Source organism: Hirundo rustica, chromosome 17 (assembly GCF_015227805.2).
Source record: "Hirundo rustica isolate bHirRus1 chromosome 17, bHirRus1.pri.v3, whole genome shotgun sequence".
Taxonomy (NCBI): Eukaryota; Metazoa; Chordata; class Aves; order Passeriformes; family Hirundinidae; genus Hirundo; species Hirundo rustica.
Window position 1 is genome coordinate 10,527,532 of NC_053466.1, and position 21,189 is coordinate 10,548,720.

A 21,189-nucleotide genomic window follows, 5' to 3' on the forward strand; every position below is an offset into this window, starting at 1 on the left:
TCTCCCAGCAGTCACTCCTAATTTACATTTGAAGATGTGAATCAGACCCACTAGACTCCTGATACACTTCATACAGAGATTAATCACAGCTGTTGGGATGATGAAGACTAAGACAGACACATTTTAAATCAGTGTAACTCAGTGTAATGAACCTGCTGCCACACTCAGGTTCAGAACAGACTCAAACCCCATTTTCAGTTGTTCTCCACAAGCCCCTTGGAGCTACATGGGTGAGACAAGGTGCCCTTGGGGCAGCTGTGCTAAGAGTTGCCACCACTGCCTTCTCCAAAGAGCATTTTCCAGACTGTCAGAGGAGTAAAGGAGTCAGGGAGAACTTGGGAGAAGCAAACCCTGGCTGCTCTCACCTCCTGATGAACACTTCCACGTTGTGTACTGAGACTGCAGCAGCAGCAGCACAGCTCACAAATCTGTTTTATTTTTGTGAGAATTTTTCCTCATCCTAGACAGATGTTTGCTTGTTCTAGTGATTCTTTGTTTTCTCTCATTTGTAAACATTAGTGTCTGTTGCTTACTTAAATTCCTTTTTGCTACAAACAAGAGTAGTTTTGTTTATTTCTCTCTTGCTACAAATTTGCTTTAGGATACAGAGCTTAATCTTAGTTTCATCACTGAAATATTGTACCAAATAATTCTCATATCTTCTGTTTTCCTCCAAAAAAAACCACATGCAAATTCCTTTTAAATTAAAAGTCTGATACATTAGACATCTCATAAGCCTGAATCCAAAGGATGAAGGTATTAAAAGGCAAAATCTACCTCCAGTGTGGATTTAGCAAAGCAGGTGTGTGCACATGGCAAGCCCCAGTGGTTTGAGGGCTGTTTTGTACAAAATGCATCACGTCCATGATGACAGAACACTTCTGCAGGTACACACAGCACCACCTGGGAGTAACTTCTTTCAGTTTGGAAGCAAAGCTGTCCTTAAAATTAGTTGTTAAATAGAATAATACAAAAGCAAAGTACTGGAAGAGTTAATTGTAATAAAAAAAAAAAAAAAAAAAAAAAAAAAAAAAAAAAAAAACACAAAAAAAACAAAAAAAAACCACCAAAGCACTTTTAACAGTTTACAGTGTCCAGGTAAAGTAAATAACTGAGAAATATTTTTATGCCAAGGTGTGTTTCACAACAGCCTTCCAAGTTTCTGGTCATCTTACCATTCCTTTATGCTACACAGTAAATTGGACACAAGCCCTGCTCCAAGTGAAAATGGGTAAAGAAATCCTGCTCCCCAGCAGCAAACACATCTCCCCACCACCTTTCACCCATGCCACACTGCAAGCCTTGGTCTTGGCAACAGAGAAGTGACCACCTCCATGGGACCAAGGTGTGTGCGTGACCAACAAACCTCCTTCCAACAACAACCTTGTTTGGTGTAAAACACAATTCCTTCATGTCATTCCTCTCAGACCAGCCCCTACCACCGTCCTTCCCAAAAGCTCAGTTTCTTTGCTTTTTTGCTCTTACAGTTTCTATGGGAATCCTCTCATTTTGCTGTGGACAGTACATCCTCTCATTTTGTAGGTGGACAGTACATTTTTCAGCATTGCAAAAATGCAGTGCTGAAAAATGTACTGTCCACCTACACAACTTCTGCCAAAAGTCAAACAGCCAACCATCAGGCTCCAATAAAGAACTAAAAGAGAACCTTGATATTTGTAATTTTTTTTTTTTTTTCTGGAGATATTCAAGTGATGCTATTTATTTCAGTAGAATCATCCCAGGAATCCATGCAATTAAAAACACATTAGTGGTAACAGAACGGCACTGTTTGAGGGGCCCTTTGATCCCCTCATGCCTGGGATGTCTCCAACACTCTCCCTAACCCCACAACCCCAGGACTTTACACTCCCTTAACTACTTATCACTCTCTACCTGACAGGAGGTTGCAGGCAGGTGAGGATCGGCCTCTTCTCCCAGGCAATAGCAACAGGACAAGAGGAAATGGCCTCCAGCTGCACCAGGGGAGTTAAGGCTGGACATTAGGAGTTATTTCTCCTATCTCCTGTCTCCTATCACACAGAAAGTGTGATCAGACGTTGGAATGGGAGAATCAGACTCTGGAATTCAACCTGCTCAGGGAGGAGGCGGAATCACCGTCCCTGGAGGTGTTTAGGGAACGACTGGGCATAGCACTGAGTGCCATGGTCTGGTTGACACGGTAATATTCGGTCACAGCACGGACGTGATGCCCTCGAAGGTGACCTCCAACCTGATCGAGTCGGTGTCACCCTGCGGCTCTGTCACCGCCCCCAGGACGAGCTCCCCAAACCCCGACCGGGCTCGCTCCGCCCTCAGCGCCAAGATGGCGCCGGCCCGCCCCTCAGGCGGCCCCGCTCGTGACGTCACCGCCCCGCCCCTCCCGCGCAGGGCGCGTGCGCGCGGGCGGCCCCGCTCAAGGTCAGCGCGGCCGCTGCCGCCCTCGGTTCCGCCGGGCGCGGTTCCGGTTCCGGTCCCGGGCTGCGGACAGGAGGACATGGCGGCGCTCGGACGGGTGTCCCGCCTGCTGCTCGGCGCCGCCGCCCCGCGCTCCCCGCAGGCGCGCGGCTTAGCGGCGGCCGCGGCGCACGAGGAGGGCGGAGGTAACGGGGCTCTGCGGGGCGAGGGCGGAGCCGGGGCCGGCGCGGCGCTGCCCTTGACGGCCGGTGCCCTTCGCTGCGGGAACGGGGCACGGCAGGCGCTCGGTGCGAGCCCGCGCCGGGCCCCGGATCCCTGTTACAAGCGGGGAGGGGACCCGCGCTCGAGCGTGGGTACACGGGGTTCATTAGCGCCTCGGTAATGCGCTAATTGCGCTCAGCGCGCTGTCGGGTCAGTAACGCTGATGGGAGTGCTGGTTGTTCTAATCGCTGTCCCGCTGCCCCCGCCCAGCCCGCATGTGGAAGATGTTGACCTTCGTGGTGGCGCTGCCCGGCGTGGCCGTGTGCATGCTGAACTGCTACCTGAAGGCACAGCACGGGCACGGGCACGAGCGGCCCGAGTTCGTGCCCTACTCCCACCTCCGCATCAGGACCAAGGTAATTCTGCCCGCCGTGCTGCCGCACTCATGCCCTCTGTGGCTGCAGAGCTTCCTCGGAGATTGCCACTGCGTCTTTTCCTTTCTCAGTCGCTGTGTGAGATGGCTGTGATATCAGCTCGTGGCTGTTTCTGAAGCAGTAAGAGCCTGTCACAGCTCTGATGAAGTAACTGTGATATTCACAGGCCTTCCCATCCCAAAGTGATCCTCCTAAAGTCTTGCTGAAAAACGTTTCAGTCCTAGAGTTGCTGTACTTAAATGAATACAGACCTAAAAGGTAGCAGTGGAGATCCCAGGTGCTCAAAATTGGGGTCCTCATAATACAGCACAGTGGATGTTTAAGAGCAAAGATTGTGCTGTGTAGGGACTGTGGCTCCCAGCTAAGGGAGAGTTTTCAAACTCCTGCTTCCTACATCCTGGGAGCCAGCTTGCCTAATTCACCAGCCTGTCCAGCTGTGTGATCATAGAATCATTTGGGTTGGAAAAATCTTCTGAAATGGAGTCCAACCTTTGACTCATCTCCACCCTGTCAACCAGATCACGGCATGAATACATCCAGTCTATACCTAAACACCTGCAGGGATGGTGACCCCAGCAGCCTGGGCAATTTATCCCAATGTTTAGTAACCTTTATATAAAGAAATTCCTCCTGATGTCCAGCCTGAACCTTCCCTGGCACAGCTTGAGGCTATTTCCTCTTGTCCTGTCACTAATTGCCTGGGAGAATTGATGTTTGAGTCAGTACTGTTCTTGGTTTCAGGTGCTTGTATGGATTGTTCAGGAGCTGCCACTGGCTTATTTTCTTTTTTCTTTCAACAGCGTTTCCCCTGGGGTGATGGGAATAAAACTCTGTTTCACAACCCCCACGTTAACCCTCTCCCAACTGGTTATGAAGATTAAAACCAAGATCCTGACAACAGCCAGAGCTTTGGCTCTCCCCATCTTGAACCAGAATGTTGAGTGGGAATCATCATTTCTGGGGTCATAGTTTCAGAAACTCCGTGTTTCTTCTGTGATGAAGCTGAGTGGTGTTGTGGCCCCCGTGTGTACTTGTGATGGGGTCCTTTAAATAAACAACTCTGAACGTGAATTTGGGATTTGACTTGTTTACCTGAATCCTTAGGAGACTTTTAGTTCGGTGTTTGCATAAAGCATTAAGGTTCCCCACAGGTCAGAGTGCAGGAGCCAAAGGGGTTTGACTGCCTGAAAGGTAACACATGTTCCTGTGACTGATAAACAGGAACGCATTTGGCATAGGACATGAATCAACTTGATACTCTTCATGTCTGGTTTAACCTGATGACTCAACTGACAGCCAGAAGGACAGATATGTAGATTAATGAAGCACATTTGCCATTATCAGCTTTTGCAGTATTTAGTAACAGTCATGAAGGTGATTTTTCTCTTGGTCCCTTCTGGCAGCAAAGATGTTGAGCTAAGCTCTGCCTTCATACTGTTCACCTTCAGCTCTCAAATTTTCAGGTGCATCAGCATGTACCTTGCTCACCACTCTGCTTTCCATAAACCTGCAGTCTATATACAAAGTCTCTCACACAGGTTTTGCAGGAGAAAACACAATTTTGGCTCTGCTGCTTATGTCTGTGTAACGTATACTGTGTTAGGCAGAAGCTGCTTGAAGTAGAAGGGATTAGTGAGCCAACAGCCTGAGCCTGTGCCAGTACAACCTTCATTTTCAAGTTTATGCTCGCTACAAGTCAATCATTTCCCAGTTCTTATTATAACTTCTGTATTTTTTGCGCAACGTGAAACTGAGCTCTATCTCAGCTATCACTGAAGTGGTTCTTCCCAACAGGTAAAACGCAGCAGCTGCTTTGGCATCTTGCTGTTGAAAGGAGTGATGGATGGCATCTGTGATGTGCTGAAAGGAATGAGGGGGACTGCAGGATGCCCTTCCTTGTGTTTCCATGTGGTTTTTTTGTCTGCTTACCAGTAAAAGATTGCTGAGACATGTTTTCCTGTGTTGAAATTACAAGGCACTGATGGGCACAGTTGTTTTAAATTGACCAAGTCACATTAGATTTAACCCTACGAAGATCATAGAAAAGCAAACTGGTTTTGTGCGTTATTCCTTAAAACAGAATAGCTACATACTCGACTGTCTCCAAAATGCTATTTCTAGATCCTTCCCTTAGAACTGTCTTTTATTTATACCTGAGTGACACCGCACTTTGCCAAGAGCTTGGTTTTTCAGGGCTGTATTTAACCCCTGTGCTGACACTGTAGGAGCTCTCGGCACTGAGAACAAGAGTGTGGCTCACCTGGGCATGTGCCTGGCGCAGGAACAACAGCCTCAGGGTGCAGCAGTTCCTGATCCTTTGCACAAGGCCACAGGACTCTGCCTGGGGTCTGTGAAGGGCAGTGGTGGGGACAGCCAGCTGTAATGTTTGAGAACTGCACCTTTTTAGTTTTTTGGTTTGTTGTTTTTTTTTTTTTTTTTTCCTAAAGTAAAAACCTTTAAATAATTAGCAGTAATTAAAAGCAGAGAGTGAAGCTTTCTTTTTTCCTCACTGTAATTCTAGAATTCTGAAGTTACCTTTTGTCCCCAGGCCATAATATCTTTTACTCTCACCTGTGTTGGTGTAAGGAGAGGGGCAGCTTTGTCCCATCCCTGTGTGAGGATCAAACCACAGAAATGTGTAAGTAATGCTAAAGGAGAGAGAATTCTGGTTCAGGGATGTGTCAGTACCTCAGAAAAGGCTGAAGTAACCTCTGCATTAAAAGTCTTCAGCTGCTGAGCAGGCCACTTCCATCCCTGCTGGGGGTCACACTCAGACTCTACTGCACAGTTACCTCCTTGAACAAAATATAACCTGGTTATATTTATTTTAGCCAAGCCGCTGCAGGTCCATTAGTGCTTTTAAACCATCTCTGTAGCTGACACAAAACAGTGCTTAAGCCCTTCAGCATTCAGAATGACATGAAACTAACTTCACCAAAATTCAACAGCATAGAGATGATAGCAAGTACATCAACCCCCTTCATATTCTTTTTAAACACTTCCAAGTGTTATATAAATTAGCACAAGAAATCAGTCACAAAGAAACCACCTCAGCCCACTCCAACCAGCATTCCCCCGATACAGAGTACATTCAGTGGGAAGTTAGTTCACATGGACTTTTAAGCTGTTATATGCTGAACCACCACCGACTTCCACTGGAAAGGAGGCAGCAGTTACCACATGATCCAGTCTTTTTTTTCTTTTCTTTTAGCTGTTTGTTTTCACAAGCAGAGAACATTTGTCACTTCCTAGAAAGCAGTTAAACAAAGGTCTTATCCAGGTGACATCTGTGGTACACCTGGTGCTTAGTCCAAAGGCTCCTGTTAGTGACTCCACCCACAGAGCCGACATCAAGAGGAGTTTTCAGTTTTTCCTTTACTTGGGCCCATGAATTCCAGGCCCTCAATGGGTATGTCCTTTTCCTTGATTGCTTTCTGAAAAGAAGAAAGAGAAAACCAGATAATTAAACTCCGAACTCTTGTATAGGGCTATGTGATGTTATCTTTGGTACAAAACACAGAACCACGGAATTAGTTAGGTTGAAAACCTCCTCAGAGATCATCGAGTCCAACCAACATCATGTCAACCATGGCCATGCCCAGGCTCTCCTTAAACACTAACAGCACCTCCCTGAGCAGCTCATTCCAACGTCTGATCACTCTTTCTGTACAAAATCTCCTCCTAATGCCCAGCCTAAACCTCCCTGGTGCAGCTTATGTCCATAACCTCTCGTCCTGTTGCTTGTTGCCTGAATAGAAATAATGTAAAAAAAAAAGTGATCCAGAAAAAGTAAGTCTTAAAGGTTGATTTGAATAAAACTTCGATGTTAAGACTTGCTCAAGGACGTACTGAAAACTCACTGAACTACGGTCCGTCCAACAGAAACGTGTTGCAGCCTTAAGAAGTCACGTACAATAAAAATAGGAGACGCCTGTAAAACATTCCATGTCATGACCGACAGACACAGGGCGAGATAAACCCAGAGCTGCGTGTCGGGGTCACTGGTGAGGCCTGAGGCTGCTCCTAGGGCACCGGGAGGGTGAGCGCGGGGGAAGGACCCTCGGGGCAGGGAGTGAAGGGGTTCCGGAGCCGGGCGCACCTGCACGCAGAGCTGGTAGCGCTTGAAGAGCTGTCCGCAGGGGTCGCCAGCGCTATCGCCCTTGAGGAACTTCTCGGCGAACCAGCGGTTGAAGCACTGGTCGTACTCGCGCTTCAGCTCCGTGCACGCCTCGCCCACGCTGTTCATCGCGGCGGCCGCGCCGGGACGGAACTGGCCGGGCCGGGCGCGCCGCCCAGTGACGCACATCCGGCGCGCCGCTGATGTCACGTGCCGGGCTGTGACGTCAGGCGGCGGAGGTGCGATGCGCGCGCTGTGTCTGGGGCGGTGGCTCCGCACCGGGAGGGTCCCGGTGAGCCGGTGCAGCGGGCACAGCGGGCACAGCGGGCACAGCGGGCACAGCGGGCAGCGGCCGCAGGGACCGCCGCAGGTACCGCCGCGCGGCCGCTCCGCCCCGCGTGAGGCGGCACAGCCGGAACACGATAAAACACCAATTAATTTCCCGAGAAGTTGACAGCAATCTGCGCGTCCCTACCATCTTGGCTTGGATTTGATGATCTTAAAGGTCTTTTCCAGCCTTAACGATTTTAGGATTCTTCGTAAACTCCGGTTTTGACGTGTAACAAGTTTCTAATTAAAAGAAAGTAGCGCTATTAAACTTGTTAATTTTTTGACCTTTTTTTGTCCGTATCGATGTTTTTGTACAGCAGAAAGTGTCGGTGGAAGTGCTGGACCACTTGGAGCACCTGGCCCTGGTGGATTTCCGGGATTCGGAGGGCGTGGAGCGGCTGCAGAAAGCGATCCAGTTTGCTGATCAGCTTCATGAAGTAAACACCGATGGCGTTGAACCGATGGATTCAGTGCTGGAGGACAGGTGGTGAATCACAGCAGCCTCCTTTATTTGTTAGTGCATCAAACTCTTTGCTTCTGTGGCCTTTTTTCCCTGGGAGTCATGATGCATGTGGCCCCTTTGCTCAAAATGTCTTCCTGTGCTTTTGTGTGGGAGAAAGTTGTCGTTGGCACGTGTAATTATTATGTGTGAGCAAAGCAAAGGTGAATTTTGGTTTTTTAATCTGTCTTAATTGTCATGCTGCTCCCCAACTGCCTGCCAGTGACATTCTTGGGTGCTTCAAAACATTCCAGTGCTTGTCTCAGTGTTTAAGAGACCAAACCCAGATTTAGAGATAAGCCACCCTTCCTACTTCATATTCACAGAATAGCTTAAAGACAACCAGTAATCTTTGTCCTTCAGGTGTCTGTATCTCAGAGAAGATGATGTGACAGAAGGCAACTGCACCAAAGAGCTGCTGGAAAATGCCAGAGAGAAAGTAGAGGAGTATTTTGTAGCTCCACCAGGTACTGACTTGCTTACAAAAGTCTCTTAATCTCGCCTGAATTAACCTGAAGAAAATAACCTGCCATAGCTGCATTTACTTTCAGAAATATTAATCAGTAATAGGGAGTACTAAAAGAAATTACAGCAGCCATCTGTATAAAACTGTGTGCAATTTATTGGTCCTGAAGCAGTGCAGAGGCTGACCTGACTGAAGGTTCTGCACATGTCGAGAAATTCCTTACAGGAAGTCAGGACTTATTTTCCTGACTTTCTCAGGATATTTAGGCAGCCTGTACATGGAACAAACTGGAGAAACACTTCCATGCCAGGGTGTCCTGCTCACAAGGTAACTTACAGCTGGTCTCACACAACTTGGTTTTTGTTTTCTCTCAGGTAACATCCCTTTACCAAAGCTGGAAGAATGAGAGACTTTTCTGCTGGGCTCTTAGTGACAGCCCAGAGCCCAAATGCCCTTTCAGTATTTTATTTGGGGAAAACAAAGCTTTGTGCAGTAACAGCTGAAACACCCTGGAACATATTTTGGTCAATAGAAGAACACCTGCAAGACAGAAGAAAGAGGGTTTAAAAATTTAGTAGTGCTGCTGGAATATTCAGTGTCTCTGAAGCTGGATGGCAGCATGGCGGGTGACCTTGGTGCTTTTATTTGGCAAAGTGAATTTGCTGTCTGGAGGTGAGAGCAAACCTTCGTCCCACTCTTAATTGTGCAATTACTTCATTATTTGTTTAAGCATCCACAATATACTCACATAGATGCATAAAACATATAATTACTATGATACTTGAATTCTTTCAAGTGTATTGAAATAAAGCCTGTATTTAACACCACTAATCCAATCCTGTGCAAAGCTGGAACAGTGTATTACTGCTTTAGTCTCAGACTTGTCAAGGTTCAGACCCTGCAAATACCCTGTAAATGTACAAGCTTGGCCTACAAGTAATTGATGATGTTATTTAAATCATAACAAGGAAAGACTTCAAAGTATCAACCAATCAATATGATTAATACCACAATCATAATATCAGGTAATTGCCACTTTGAGAAGTCCCCCCTTGATCTATCCATTTTGGCCTCCTCCTTTGACCATCAGAGCGAATGGGGACAATATTATTTACACAGAAAAATGAAGAGGAATTTGAGAGGGAACTGTATGGCTGCAGGAGCTTTTAACCTAAAATAGCATCAAGTAACTATTTAAAGGCAACAACTAAACCAACAATTTGGACAAGATGATCCCACATTCCCAATGCAGCATAGGCTAAACTTAAAACTGCCAGTTCAGTGCTGCTCCCACACACTCCAGTGAGAGAACAGACTGCCTGATGCTTGTTCCCTGCAGCCCAAACTGCATTTAAAGTGCAAAACACACATTCCCCTAATGACGGGGTTTGATGCATCACCACAAATAAGGGAATTACAACCTTGGCTCAGACACCTGCAACCACCAGAAAGGAAAGCTCACAGAGGGCAGATGAGCTGCCTGTGGGGCAGGGCATGTCAGTGCCTCAGTGGGTCTGACACTGGTGGTGCTGAGCCCCAAGGGATGGTGCTGAGCCCCACTGGGCCCTGGCTGCACTTTGATAGAGGGAGAGAGACCCCTCGTGTGCTGGTCACTGCAGGACTCAGCAAATGGATCCAGTTTCTCTGGAGACCGTGGAGATAACCTCACTCAGACCTGCTGAAGTTTTGCCGTCACGAGCCTGTAGATACAAAATTGAATTGGAATTAAATTCCAATTAAATTCCTGGCATATAAATCCCAGGTTTGCAGAGAAAATCTCAGTATGGAGATTTCTTCACTTTTGTGGAAAGAAAGAAAAAGAAAATGGGAGTTGTTTTATTGCTAATAATGATTATTTTATGTTTTGGTATTTACTAGGAGCCCCAGGAAAAGTCTTTATTAATACAATGACACGTTGTGTAACACGGTAAAAACCCATCTCACAAGAAGTGCTTACAGCCTAACCTCCATCTGGGAGAGGAATCTCATGAGATGCCTTATCCATTACCCAGTTTTCTTCAGCACCTTCTCTACCCCAGCTATTATCTCCTGTGTTTATTTGTTCTGCCTTTCCCTGCAGCTCTGTCTTGAGGGAAAATGTACTTTTATATTCTTGATTAACAAGTAGGACTCTTAATGTATCTCGGGCTTTAATGTTTCTCATTAATGACATGTATCTCACCCACACTGACATTTCCTGCCGTCGTCATCACAATTGTTCCTTCAGCAAACCATTTCTTAATAAATGCAGAGAAATTTGCCTGCAGCTACCAAACACAGCCACCTCCTCAGAGATTCATGGGTGTTTTTGAAGTTCAGTGGAAGCATGAAGATTGTTAAATGGTTCCTTTCTGTCAGCACAAAACTCTCCAGTACTCAAAGAACTACTGCAAGTGCTGCAGATACTGAACACAGTCCTGGAAATTAATTACTTACTGTGGCCCTAAAACGACTCAAAACTTCTTCATGTTTCTAGCACATACGCAAAGTTGTGAACTGTATCTCTAATTGGAATGCTAAAACCTGGGAGTCAGGAGTTACTCCTGAGCAATTCTAGAGAGACAAAAGTATTACATTATGCAGTTCCAGTATTTCTGAGGGCAGTGTATTCTTCTGAGGTTGCCTTAGAATTTGCAAAAGCAAAGACTTGCTTGCAGTTGCGCTGCTTTTGCTCTGAATGACACTGAGCAGGTAACTAACTACACTGTATGAGTAACCAAAATATTTACATTTCAAATGAGCTGAATGACTGGTCTTGAGGTGGGCTTTTTAAAAATTTCTACGAGGAAATGGGAGTCCTACCAACCAGTATTTAAAAACCTCTTTCAAGTCATTCTGTGCTGTTTGCTGTAGACATGGTTCAGAGTCCTGTTATTAACAGATCAACTGTGGAAGACTCAACAGCAGTGTTCTATTTGCTGACAAGAGTGTAAGCAGAAAGTGCCCCAGGGAGAGTGAAACTAAGAAAACAGAGCGCTGAGGAGCTACCAAAACATCTTGCTTCATTTAAACAAACCAAAAAAAAAACCCCAAAAAACCAAAACCAACCCAACTTAACCAACCAAAATAACCCCAAAAACAAACAAAAAAAAGGCAAAAGTTGCAGAAATAGTGAAGTCTGCAAAAGATGGCATAAAATTTTGATAGATTTGGTTTACTAAAGGAACAAAGTTTGCAGCTGACTTGCTCATACCCAGTAAACATGGGTCAGAGATTTCTGTCATTGGTCGTTTGGTGTGACTTGAAAAGACACAGCTGAAAACAGACAAGTGAACAGGACAAGTGATCAAGTGCCATTCACAAGCTGTGGAAGTCCTTCCTTTGACATGGGTGGGCTTCACTCTCAGGAAAGAGCATATTACTAAAAGAGCTGCCCCAGATAATATCCCAGTATTCTTTCAGTTATGTCACACACTATTCCCAACAAGAGCTTGTTCCAAAGAGAAACCGAGTCTGTTGCAGAGATTACTGGTTAAACTCAGCATCTGTGTGATCCAGGCTGGGGCAAGTAATAAAATGGCTTTTGGTTTATGGTTCCATACATCAGCTATGGAAAGGTATTTTACAGAAGCTGGTAGACACATTACAGTGCTTTGGAGACTAAGCACTTTAAGGAACGGCCTTTTACCCAGGATCACCTGATAATGCCACACAGAACCACAGAAATAGGTTAGAGAAGACCTCTGAGGTCATCGACTCCAGTCGGGGACCGAAGACCACCATATTAACCAGACCACGGTACTCAGTGCCAAGTCCAGTCTTTCCTCAAACACCTCCGGGGACAGTGACACCACCACCTCCCTGGGCAGCCCCTTCCAGTGTCTGATCACCCTTTCTGTGAAGAAATTCCTCCTAATGTCCAACTTAAACCTCCCCTGCGGAGGAGCAGCAGACCAGTAACACGGGAATCAGCGCTGGAAGCGGTCCATGCGCAGCCCAAATCTTCGCGATCATCCCAAAACATCATCCGCGCGCTCCCGTTACTCGCCCGCCGATCGCCATGGGAACGGACGCGGCGCGGGGCATTCCGGGCCGCAAGACAACGCTACAGTAAAACCCTGCCGGGCGCCGCGCCGCAGCCAATGGGAGCTCGGGGGCCGGCAGCGCTGGCCAATGGTCGCCCGGGAGGCGGTGCCGGTGGCCAATGGGCGGCGGCCGGCGCGCAAGGGGCGGGGCAGAGGCGCTGCGAGGCGCGCAAGGATCGGAGCGCAGCGCTCTTCGCTCTGCACCGCGCCGGTCCCGCAGCGCCCGAACGGTGAGAGACGGGGAGCGGGCGGCTCCCAGAGAGACTCAGCCATCCCGGTACCCGGGGACCCCGCGTGTCCCGCCGGCTCCCCCGTGCCTGGGCTCTTCCCCGACCGCCGCCTCCGGTTTTCCCGCATCCCCGGCAGCTGCCGGTGGCACCCGGTAGCCAGGCGGGGCTCCGGGCCCTTCGCCGCGCGTACCGGGCTTTCTTCGCCTCCCTCGGGGGAGGGCAGGGCCGTCGGGCCGGGCCATGGAGCGGCCGCGCTCTCTCGCGGAGCTCCCGGGCCGGAGCGGGGCTGGGGAGGGCCGGGAGGGCGGCGGTGCTTGTGTGGCTCCCGGCGGAGCGGGGAGCGGGCGCTGAACGGGAGCCGGCGTTGGAGCCGCCCTGCTCGGGCTGTGCCCGGCCACGGCGGGGGCACCGCGCGGCGCCCGCGAGCGCGCTGGGAATGGCGATGCCTTCCTGATGTGGGGCTGCTCGGCAGCAGGTGGTTCCGGCAGGTGCTCCTGCAACTTTGAATTGCCTTCATTTCTTCTCCGAGCAGGCAATCATGAGTGATCGAAAGGCCGTGATCAAAAATGCGGACATGTCAGAAGAGATGCAGCAAGACTCGGTGGAATGTGCAACTCAAGCTTTGGAGAAATACAACATTGAGAAGGACATTGCTGCTCACATAAAGAAGGTAGATGTTGGCTTGTAATGTGCTCATGAAAAATCAATTGGGGAGAGTGCTGCTAGGCAAGTAGCTCTAGAGAAACAAGTTCTAGACGCACTAGATAATCAAGTTAGACTTTCTCTCTTTCTGTTCTTTTCCCCACCCTTTATGGGGACCTTTCTAGGTCCTTCTGCTTTTGTCTTGTAGCGCCTTACACCCTTTCTGCCACTGTCGCATTGTCCATGTGAGGACAGAGTGGCAGCTGACTGTCCCTGTGACTGATGAGCTGGTGCAAGACACAGGCTCTGTGCAGCCTATTTAAAGAGTGGTGCTTTGCCGACCATGTAATAAGCGGGTTTGTTTTTTTCCCTTTTCCACCACATGTAGACAAGCTGTTCATGCTAATGTTGAACAGATGGTTCATAGCTTACAGTTCATCACATTTTCTCTCTTGACTCCTACTGGGAGTCTGACTGAGCTGCAAGGAGCTGAAGGCTTTGGCTGAGTAGAACAGAAACTTCCATGTCCTCACAAAAATCTCTTCAGCTGACAGCTGTTAGGTACTGCAGTAGAAATCCAGTGACTGCATATGTTTGCTCACTGTAGATCTGTATACAGGAGTTTATTTGTAGCAGGCTCCTGACAGCAGCGTGTCACAACATCGTCTCATGACCAGGTGTCAGGGATGTGGCAGAGAATTTTCCATCGAGTGTCCTTTCAGCATCCTTATTGCAAAAAACACCTAATGAAGTCAAAATACCAGTTTTGTTGGAGATTCAAAACAAGCAGACAAATTCTTAGAAGTTACAGTTTGAGATCATGGCATGACTTTAGGGAAAAAGTTACCTCCCCAAACATATGTTTTAAGCTTATTCCCGCCCTGCTTGGAAGCTTTTTTTTTTTTTGTATGACTAAGCAGCAGATGAGTTATAAAGTGACAGATGATCCTTGTGCTTAAGAGCATATGCTACTCCTTAATTGCCATCTTCCAAAAGTGATACTTGTTAACAAGTGACAAATCATTGCCAAAAAAGCTCCCCAACTGTTAGACAATATTAGTATAATTACCATGAAAATGCTGACTTTCTAATTCTCTATTCTGCAGGAGTTTGACAAGAAATACAATCCCACGTGGCACTGCATTGTGGGAAGGAACTTTGGCAGCTATGTGACTCATGAGACCAAGCACTTCATCTACTTCTACCTCGGCCAAGTCGCTATTCTTCTTTTCAAGTCTGGTTAGAGCCTTGGACTGTTACTGAAACTTGCACCTGGGTACAGGACTGCACAGATTCCCACCTTCAGCCTTCCTGGGGAAACACATCTTGATCTTCAGGTCTTTTGTTGTATTGTGAATGGTCAGGGATTTTGCTGTAGCAGCTGGTATTTTCATTGTGGCTATATAGAAAAGCAAAAACGTCTTCCTTGTATTTATTTTCTTTCAAAAGATTGCTTCTTTGCTAATAAAACCGTTGGAACAGGTTTATCCCTTTGCCCTCTTGCATTTCCCTCTTTATTGCCATGTGAATGAAGGATGAACATCCTCACCTCTATTCCCACACCCTGAATCCATCCTTTCTTAGGAAACCTTACAAGATTGATTTAAGTGGAAAAAAGTTGATGCAGAGCCCTTTTATTTCATAAGCCTTCCATTTGCCTTTGAAGGAAGTAAAGGAGTCATGGGAAAAAAATCATTAAACTCCACATGACAAGGATAATAACAACTTCATAAAAGTCCATAGTTACTTCATAAATCCAAGTTACTTCTCACAAGTATTAACTTCCTTAAAGCTTAGTAAAAAGAAAGGCATCTTATTTGGAGACTAATCAGCCTGTTTCTGTATCCACACCCACTGCCAACTTGCTCCACTTGTTAGCATTGCACAGGTTTGGTCGTATCCTTTACACTGCAGATGAAATGCAAGTGTAAGAAACAGCACTGGAGTCGCTCCCCAGGTTTCTTGGTGGGGAGTGGTAACTTGTGTTCTTCTGAGTCTGGCTGCTGAGCAGGTATCTGCTGCACAAGTTCATAGAACTCCTCTTGAACCTCTAGAACCGTTAAAATTCCACAGCTTTCATATCCCTCATGAAAATCATATTCTTGGTGTTTTGCTACACTGACTCACAGTTTGAAACCTGAGTGAATGGCAACAATGCCAAAGTTTAAATTCTCATAATCCACTTTGAAAAAGCCTGCATCTTCTATCATTGCCTTCAGCTCCTCCTGAAAAACAAGTGCCATAATTATTAACAATCTGACTGCCCGTAAGCCAGCTGGCCACAAGATTATGGTGGAATTGTGTTTTGCGTGTTAGGGAATTTGGGGAAATCCTGCCTTACCTGAGGGGGGAACTGTCGGATGCTCTCCACAAGATACTGGTAAGACCTCCAGTCACCAGCAATAACCTCACCCAGAACAGGGATCACCTGGAAACTGTAGAGATCATAGAGCCTGCACAGAGAGACAGTAAATACAGATTAATAGAAACTAATTTAGACCCTCTGCCACACGAGCTGGTCTCCGTGCTACTATGATATGCAGTCTGTAGCTGACTGTAAAAGTGCCCCAAGATATGGTCTCAAAGTGTCTCCACTTCTTATTCTGTCTAAATACAAACAAGAGAGCTTTGTGACATGGCATAAACGAACACGTCACCATGTTCCCACCTGGAAAGAAGAGGGTTGCTGACATGACTAAATTCAAGGCAGAGAAATCTTCCTCCCGGCTTCAGCACACGATAGGCTTCTTGAAGTGCCTGAGACAAAGCAGATGTGATAAGTTCGCTTCTGTAGAACAGCACCTGCCTATTATCATGCCATATATTATCATGCAACTTGGATGAACTGAGGGGAATGAAGAGTATCCTGACTGGCAATCTGCAATATTTACTGTAGAGAAGCATCCCAAGACAAGTAAAAAAAAACCCAAAAAACGACTGTGCCTCAATGCCAAAGCACAAATACTCTTGCTGTTACATAAATAGATTTTTACAAGGCTTTGTGTCAAAACTGTGATGTCGGGTTTGCAATTTTCTTTCCCTACTCGCAGTTGATGAAAGTTTGTTGGCAGAGCTTTTGTAATTACAGACCAAACACAAAAGGGAGAAGGTGACTCAGCTACAAGAAACTGAAAATCAAAAATGGGCATGATAATTTTTTTTGAATCAAAAGAAAAGATTTTACTGTGAGGCACACCCAAAGGTTCAAAGAAGGAACGATACTGGGTTTTGGATGAGCAATGTGTAAGAACAGGAAGGAAAGAGAAAATAAAATCTTCGGCTATTTTGAAAATTCCATCCTGCATCAAAATAGAATACCTAACAAAAACCTAGACAAAACTGTACGTTCTTTCATACAAGAGCGGGGTTGTATTCCAGAACCTCTGAAGGTTGTACATCTGCTTGACTTCAACTGTCCTGTTCCTATGGGATAGAATATAAACACTACACAGGAGTTCTGCAGGAGTTGGCAGCGTGGGTGTGTTTTGTATCAGGTCTCCAGGGAGCTCTGCTACCAGACTGCTGCATGCATGAAGGCAAAGAGCCTGTGCTTTGGAAGGGTGCAGACAAAGCACCAGGAAAACACAGGCACATTAAGTTCAAAGGCATATGGTTCAAGGTGGTTTGGATCCAAATGCTTCACCTACACAGAAGATCTGCCAAGGTTGTAACACACTCCTCCAAAACAGACAACTAGTGCATGCAGACAGGTGTCACCCCCACAACAGCCAGTCCTTCTCAAAGGACAGAGATAGTTTAGAACAAAGAGTACTACTTATCCTAATTAAAATCATACTTGTTCTTTATAGGGAGCCCTGCCACCAGCCAGTGTAAAGACCCTCAGCAGAAGCGGGCTGAACAGGCTGCTTTGACAGAAGTGGGGGCAGCAGCCTCCTCCCCACTCTGCTCTGGCAGTTCTGTTGGCTCAGGCAGGGAAACAGAAGGGGACAGGAATCATTGGAGCCACTGTTGGTGGGACACAGATCAGGTGCTGCAGGAAGATCGGACCGACTGCACTGTGCATGTGTATGTCCAGCCATGTCACAGGTCAGGAGAAGGTGGGGAATGACTGTAGCAGCCAGCCCTCTGCTTTAGGAAGAGACAGTGTGGCTTGCCAAGCTGGAAGGATTGGGTGCAACTGGTATAAATCTACCTTTTTATGACAAAGGTGGGGCACTTAACTGCATCTTCCATTCAAACAAGTTGCATACTACGTGCCACTTATTTCAAATGTTTCAAGAGTAAACTAGGATCTTGCTTTATCCAAAGGAGTTCCTATTTTGCTTCCTTTGTAGAATAAGAAATCGTAAGGACCCCATGTCAGGATACACTATAGTAACTTACCAAATCAATACGAGTTACATTTCGGATTCCAAAGGCAATTGTGTAAACATCAAACTTATCATCATCAAAGGGCAACTCCTCAGCATTCCCAAGTACCCAGGACAAGCCTGTAGTGAAAGACAAGTCACAAAACTGAATTCAGACTGCTCCAGAAAGGCTAGAACTTATGCATTCTAGAAGGAATTTATTATTTTTAAAGTGATTTGAAAACAAATATTTCCATTTTGCAGTTTTGTTGGAGGAAAGACACCTTGGCTGCTACTCACAAATCTTTCAAGACGGAGTAGTTAATTTTTCAGATTAACCAAAACTCTGCTCTGCACATACACACAGTGTGTATGTGTCACACAGATTTTACCCAAAACCTGCATCATAGTGGAAAGCACTGCTGACTGCCATTTGTTTGTGGCAAGGTTATAAAAAGAGCATCTCTGCTCAAAGTGTAGCTATAGACAATTGCTAACATCTTGCCATGCAACAATGGCCCAAACAACACATTTTGCTAGAAAGCTTACAGGGGTTGAGGGACAGGAAAAGCCACACTCCCTCCATCAGGACTATCAGTATGTGATGGAGTTGCAGCTGTGCTGCTTCGTAGTCCCCAAAGGATCAAGGATCCCACGTCTGTCTGTGGAGCATGGAAGTCCAGATTATTGGCAAGCAGATAAAATGCACAATCAGTGACTGCGTAACTCACGTTCCTTTTCCCCATGCACAGCTCCCACTCTTGGTGAATGTACACAGGGAAACAGCAAGAAAAACCCCTCTGTCCCTTACAATTTCTTGCTATCAGGAATGGTGCTGCCACAGTACAATGCATCATTTACCTTCAGAGTAGCCAAGATGCTGTGCTTTCTGCTTCCCAACTTTTAACATTTCTCTGTTGATGTCACAGACCACCACTTGGGAATCCCCTAGTGAGTTAAATTTGTCTTCTTGGTAACTCTCAAAAATTTCCTGCCATGACAAATTCTGATTGTGCTTGAGCTTCCTCTGGAGCTGGCGTTGTCGTACAGAGCGAACATAATTAATGAATCGAAAGGCAATGTCACCTGCAGTTGTTTTAAAGGAAAGATATATATTTCGGAATGTTTTCTGACTCCAGGAAGCTGAAACATAAGGCTTTGAACATCCAACTGACTTAATATTTACATATTCACACATATTTATAAAAACACTTCCTCAGACACACTGTATAGACACAGAAAGAGTGTGTGTGTACGTGTATACAGACAAAAAGGGAACTTATTAAAATCAAAGAGTCCATGATATTCTATAAATTCACAGTTTTCCACAACACATAATGGCAGAACACTTTCAGACCCTTAAAGCAAGATATCACAAAGCACAAAGATATTAGTTCTTAACCCTCCTCTGAGAAAGTCAAGTAGATGCCCACTGGTTTTAAAGACAAGGAGCTAAGAGCGAGAAAAAAACAAAAAACCAGCAGGCAACATAATTCTGAGAAGACTCAACTGAAAAACAGTGTAGCATTGTCACGTGGAACTGACCAAAATTATTTACCTGTTCCCCCAGCAACATCAAGGAGGAGTGTCCCTGGGCAAGGGTTCATTTTATGCACGAGGATATCCTTCCACACCCGATGAATTCCTAGAGTCATTGAATCATTCATTACATCGTATTTCTTGGCCACAGTTTCAAAGACTTGATAAACTGCAAAGAAAGGACATGGGAATGAGATGCAACTTACTTAAAAATGCTTATGTCTAAATAAAACGTGTCCTTTATTGCCCTGTGGAGGTCTGTCACTATGTGGAGCTGAAAAATCACAGGAAAATCCATTACAAAAGAAAAAAAAGAGACCGAATCCTACCGAGCCAGTTGCCCGACAAAGGTCTCTGGAGAAACACAGCCTTCCCGAGCTGAGGGAAGTAACAGCGATATTATCCACCGAGACTCCTGGTAACGCCTCAAACAAGGGCCCAGCCCCAAACACGTTCCCAGCACTCTGGAGAACGATCACCGGCTGCCCGGGTGCCCCGCTCGGCTCCGGGCCCGGCCCGCCCTGCCCTCTCCCGCCGCCGCCCTCACTTTTCTCCCTCCTCTCCTCCTCCGTCACGGTCTGGAAGCCGAAATGCATCTCCGGCCCCGCGGCCAAGCCGCGCTGCGCCCGCACAGCCCCGGCGGGCCGGGAGAGCAGCGCCCGGCAGCGGCACCGCCACCGCCACAGCCGCACGGCCGCCATCTTGGGGCACCGCCGGCGCGGGGGCGGTGCTCCGCCGGGCGGCGGTGCGTACCGGGACCGGCCCGAGAGCCGCGCTCCGCCGGGCGGCGGTGCGTACCGGGACCGGCCCGAGAGCCGCGCTCCGCCGGGCGGCGGTGCGTACCGGGACCGGCCCGAGAGCCGCGCTCCGCCGGGCGGCGGTGCGTACCGGGACCGGCCCGAGAGCCGCGCTCCGCCGGGCGGCGGTGCGTACCGGGACCGGCCCGAGAGCCGCGCTCCGCCGGGCGGCGGTGCGTACCGGGACCGGCCCGAGAGCCGCGCTCCGCCGGGCGGCGGTGCGTATCGGGACCGGCCCGAGAGCCGCGCTCCGCCGGGCGGCTGCTGGTTCCGGGGACAGACCCAGCAACCGCGCGTTCTTCGCAACCCATGGGGACGTCGCTTCTGCCGGACACGGTCACCGAACCCAACCCGGTGCCACCGCTGCTCCGCGGCGCAGTGGAACCAGTGCTGCGAGGACAAACGTGACGGGCAAAAACAACCCCAAAAACTTAAACCCGACACAACCCTCACGGTGTACCGGAGTCATTTTGCAAATAGTTTTCTTCAACTTTTCTTTATTTCAACTTTAGTTTTTCTTTAGAGTTCTAATTTTGCAGTTTTCTTCACCTAAAGTGAAGCCTCGTGGGGAACAGAAGGGAGAGTTTGTGGGTTCTGATGAATTGCAAGGAGTGAAAGGTGCCTTGATTCCAGTCAGGAGCATTAGGACACATTAGAAACTTTTTTTTTTTTTTTTTTTTTTCTCTAAACCTGCCCTGCTTATCACATTATTTGACTCATTCAGGAGTTCTGCCACCTTTGTAGATCCAAGGAAGTTACTTAACCCATTCTCAGGAGAAATGACATCATGCTGTTAAAATCAGCCCAGGGACTGCATTCCCAGGGCATGAGCTGGGCTCCCTCACCCAGGACATTCCTGCCATATTGGGATTTTTAGCAGCATCATCAGACCACACCATGATTTTATCTTATTTTTCTCATATAATATTTTTTTTAACTCTATGTCCTTTGCTGCAGGATGCCCTGCAAAGCATCCTATTTGGTTTTGTTGGGTATTTTTCTCAGCCTCAGCTATAGGGACAGATATCTTTGCCTACCAGAGCAGTGACTGGGAGAGTCTCTCTCCTGCTGCCATCACAGACACTGCACAGATAGCAGTGACCAGCTGCATTCACAGAGTCACAGAATGGGTCAAGCTGGAAGGGACCACTGTGGGTCATATGGTCCAACCTTCTTGCTCCAGC

General features: G+C 47.3%; 5 protein-coding genes and 1 pseudogene across 8 annotated transcripts in view; 3 read left to right on the forward strand and 3 right to left on the reverse strand.

Moving 5' to 3' along the window:
* Positions 1-2,314, reverse strand: part of MSI1 (musashi RNA binding protein 1) — a 74,786-nt gene extending 72,472 nt beyond the window's left edge. Inside the window, exon 1 of the mRNA XM_058422817.1 lies at positions 1,894-2,314. The gene's annotated coding sequence lies outside the window, so the exon portion shown is untranslated. The remainder of the gene's footprint in view (positions 1-1,893) is intronic.
* A 126-nt stretch (positions 2,315-2,440) lies between these two features.
* LOC120760624 (cytochrome c oxidase subunit 6A1, mitochondrial) lies at positions 2,441-4,121 on the forward strand. Its single transcript, XM_040081091.2, has 3 exons — positions 2,441-2,600; positions 2,887-3,032; positions 3,851-4,121. The coding sequence occupies exons 1-3, from the start codon at positions 2,495-2,497 to the stop codon at positions 3,929-3,931; spliced, it is 333 nt and encodes a 110-aa protein (XP_039937025.1). The 5' UTR covers positions 2,441-2,494; the 3' UTR covers positions 3,932-4,121.
* Positions 4,122-5,841: 1,720 nt separating this feature from the next.
* On the reverse strand, positions 5,842-7,333 carry TRIAP1 (TP53 regulated inhibitor of apoptosis 1). Its single transcript, XM_040081092.2, has 2 exons — positions 7,150-7,333; positions 5,842-6,484 (listed from the first exon to the last, which is right to left on the reverse strand). The coding sequence occupies exons 1-2, from the start codon at positions 7,294-7,296 to the stop codon at positions 6,401-6,403; spliced, it is 231 nt and encodes a 76-aa protein (XP_039937026.1). The 5' UTR covers positions 7,297-7,333; the 3' UTR covers positions 5,842-6,400.
* Positions 7,334-7,375: 42 nt separating this feature from the next.
* On the forward strand, positions 7,376-9,786 carry GATC (glutamyl-tRNA amidotransferase subunit C). Of its 2 annotated transcripts, none has more exons than XM_040081265.1 (4): positions 7,376-7,459; positions 7,815-7,981; positions 8,360-8,463; positions 8,837-9,786. In XM_040081265.1, the coding sequence occupies exons 1-4, from the start codon at positions 7,412-7,414 to the stop codon at positions 8,866-8,868; spliced, it is 351 nt and encodes a 116-aa protein (XP_039937199.1). In that variant the 5' UTR covers positions 7,376-7,411; the 3' UTR covers positions 8,869-9,786. The 2 variants fall into 2 exon arrangements, with proteins under 2 accessions (XP_039937199.1, XP_039937198.1); XM_040081264.1 differs by having other exon boundaries at positions 7,388-7,537.
* Positions 9,787-12,575: 2,789 nt separating this feature from the next.
* LOC120760342 (dynein light chain 1, cytoplasmic-like) lies at positions 12,576-14,846 on the forward strand (annotated as a pseudogene). The gene is made up of 3 exons (XR_005703356.1): positions 12,576-12,717; positions 13,250-13,387; positions 14,466-14,846. The product of XR_005703356.1 is annotated as a dynein light chain 1, cytoplasmic-like (transcript).
* A 130-nt stretch (positions 14,847-14,976) lies between these two features.
* Positions 14,977-19,909, reverse strand: COQ5 (coenzyme Q5, methyltransferase). Of its 2 annotated transcripts, none has more exons than XM_040080429.2 (7): positions 19,756-19,909; positions 19,228-19,377; positions 18,531-18,755; positions 17,704-17,810; positions 16,028-16,116; positions 15,701-15,812; positions 14,977-15,584 (listed from the first exon to the last, which is right to left on the reverse strand). In XM_040080429.2, exons 1-7 carry the CDS (start codon positions 19,907-19,909, stop codon positions 15,483-15,485), a joined length of 939 nt encoding a protein of 312 aa, XP_039936363.1. In that variant the 3' UTR covers positions 14,977-15,482. The 2 variants fall into 2 exon arrangements, with proteins under 2 accessions (XP_039936363.1, XP_058278745.1); XM_058422762.1 differs by lacking the exon at positions 19,756-19,909 and adding an exon at positions 19,538-19,555.
* Positions 19,910-21,189: the final 1,280 nt, after the last annotated feature.

Bases quoted from the DNA above. Each gene is read 5' to 3' on its own strand.
- GATC (XM_040081264.1), top strand. From the start codon at position 7,412: ATGCGCGCGCTGTGTCTGGGGCGGTGGCTCCGCACCGGGAGGGTCCCG. The intron at 7,538-7,814 runs GTACCGCCGCGC...GTTTTTGTACAG, and splicing joins GGCCGCAGGGACCGCCGCAG to CAGAAAGTGTCGGTGGAAGT. The intron at 7,982-8,359 runs GTGGTGAATCAC...TTTGTCCTTCAG, and splicing joins GATTCAGTGCTGGAGGACAG to GTGTCTGTATCTCAGAGAAG.
- TRIAP1 (XM_040081092.2), bottom strand. From the start codon at position 7,296: ATGAACAGCGTGGGCGAGGCGTGCACGGAGCTGAAGCGCGAGTACGAC. The intron at 6,485-7,149 runs GTGCGCCCGGCT...TCTTCTTTTCAG, and splicing joins GCTACCAGCTCTGCGTGCAG to AAAGCAATCAAGGAAAAGGA.
- LOC120760624 (XM_040081091.2), top strand. From the start codon at position 2,495: ATGGCGGCGCTCGGACGGGTGTCCCGCCTGCTGCTCGGCGCCGCCGCC. The intron at 2,601-2,886 runs GTAACGGGGCTC...GCCCCCGCCCAG, and splicing joins GGCGCACGAGGAGGGCGGAG to CCCGCATGTGGAAGATGTTG. The intron at 3,033-3,850 runs GTAATTCTGCCC...TTCTTTCAACAG, and splicing joins ACCTCCGCATCAGGACCAAG to CGTTTCCCCTGGGGTGATGG.
- COQ5 (XM_040080429.2), bottom strand. From the start codon at position 19,909: ATGGCGGCCGTGCGGCTGTGGCGGTGGCGGTGCCGCTGCCGGGCGCTG. The intron at 16,117-17,703 runs GTAAGTTACTAT...GCTTTGTCTCAG, and splicing joins ATGTAACTCGTATTGATTTG to GCACTTCAAGAAGCCTATCG. The intron at 15,813-16,027 runs GTGGGAACATGG...CTCTCTGTGCAG, and splicing joins AGCAACCCTCTTCTTTCCAG to GCTCTATGATCTCTACAGTT.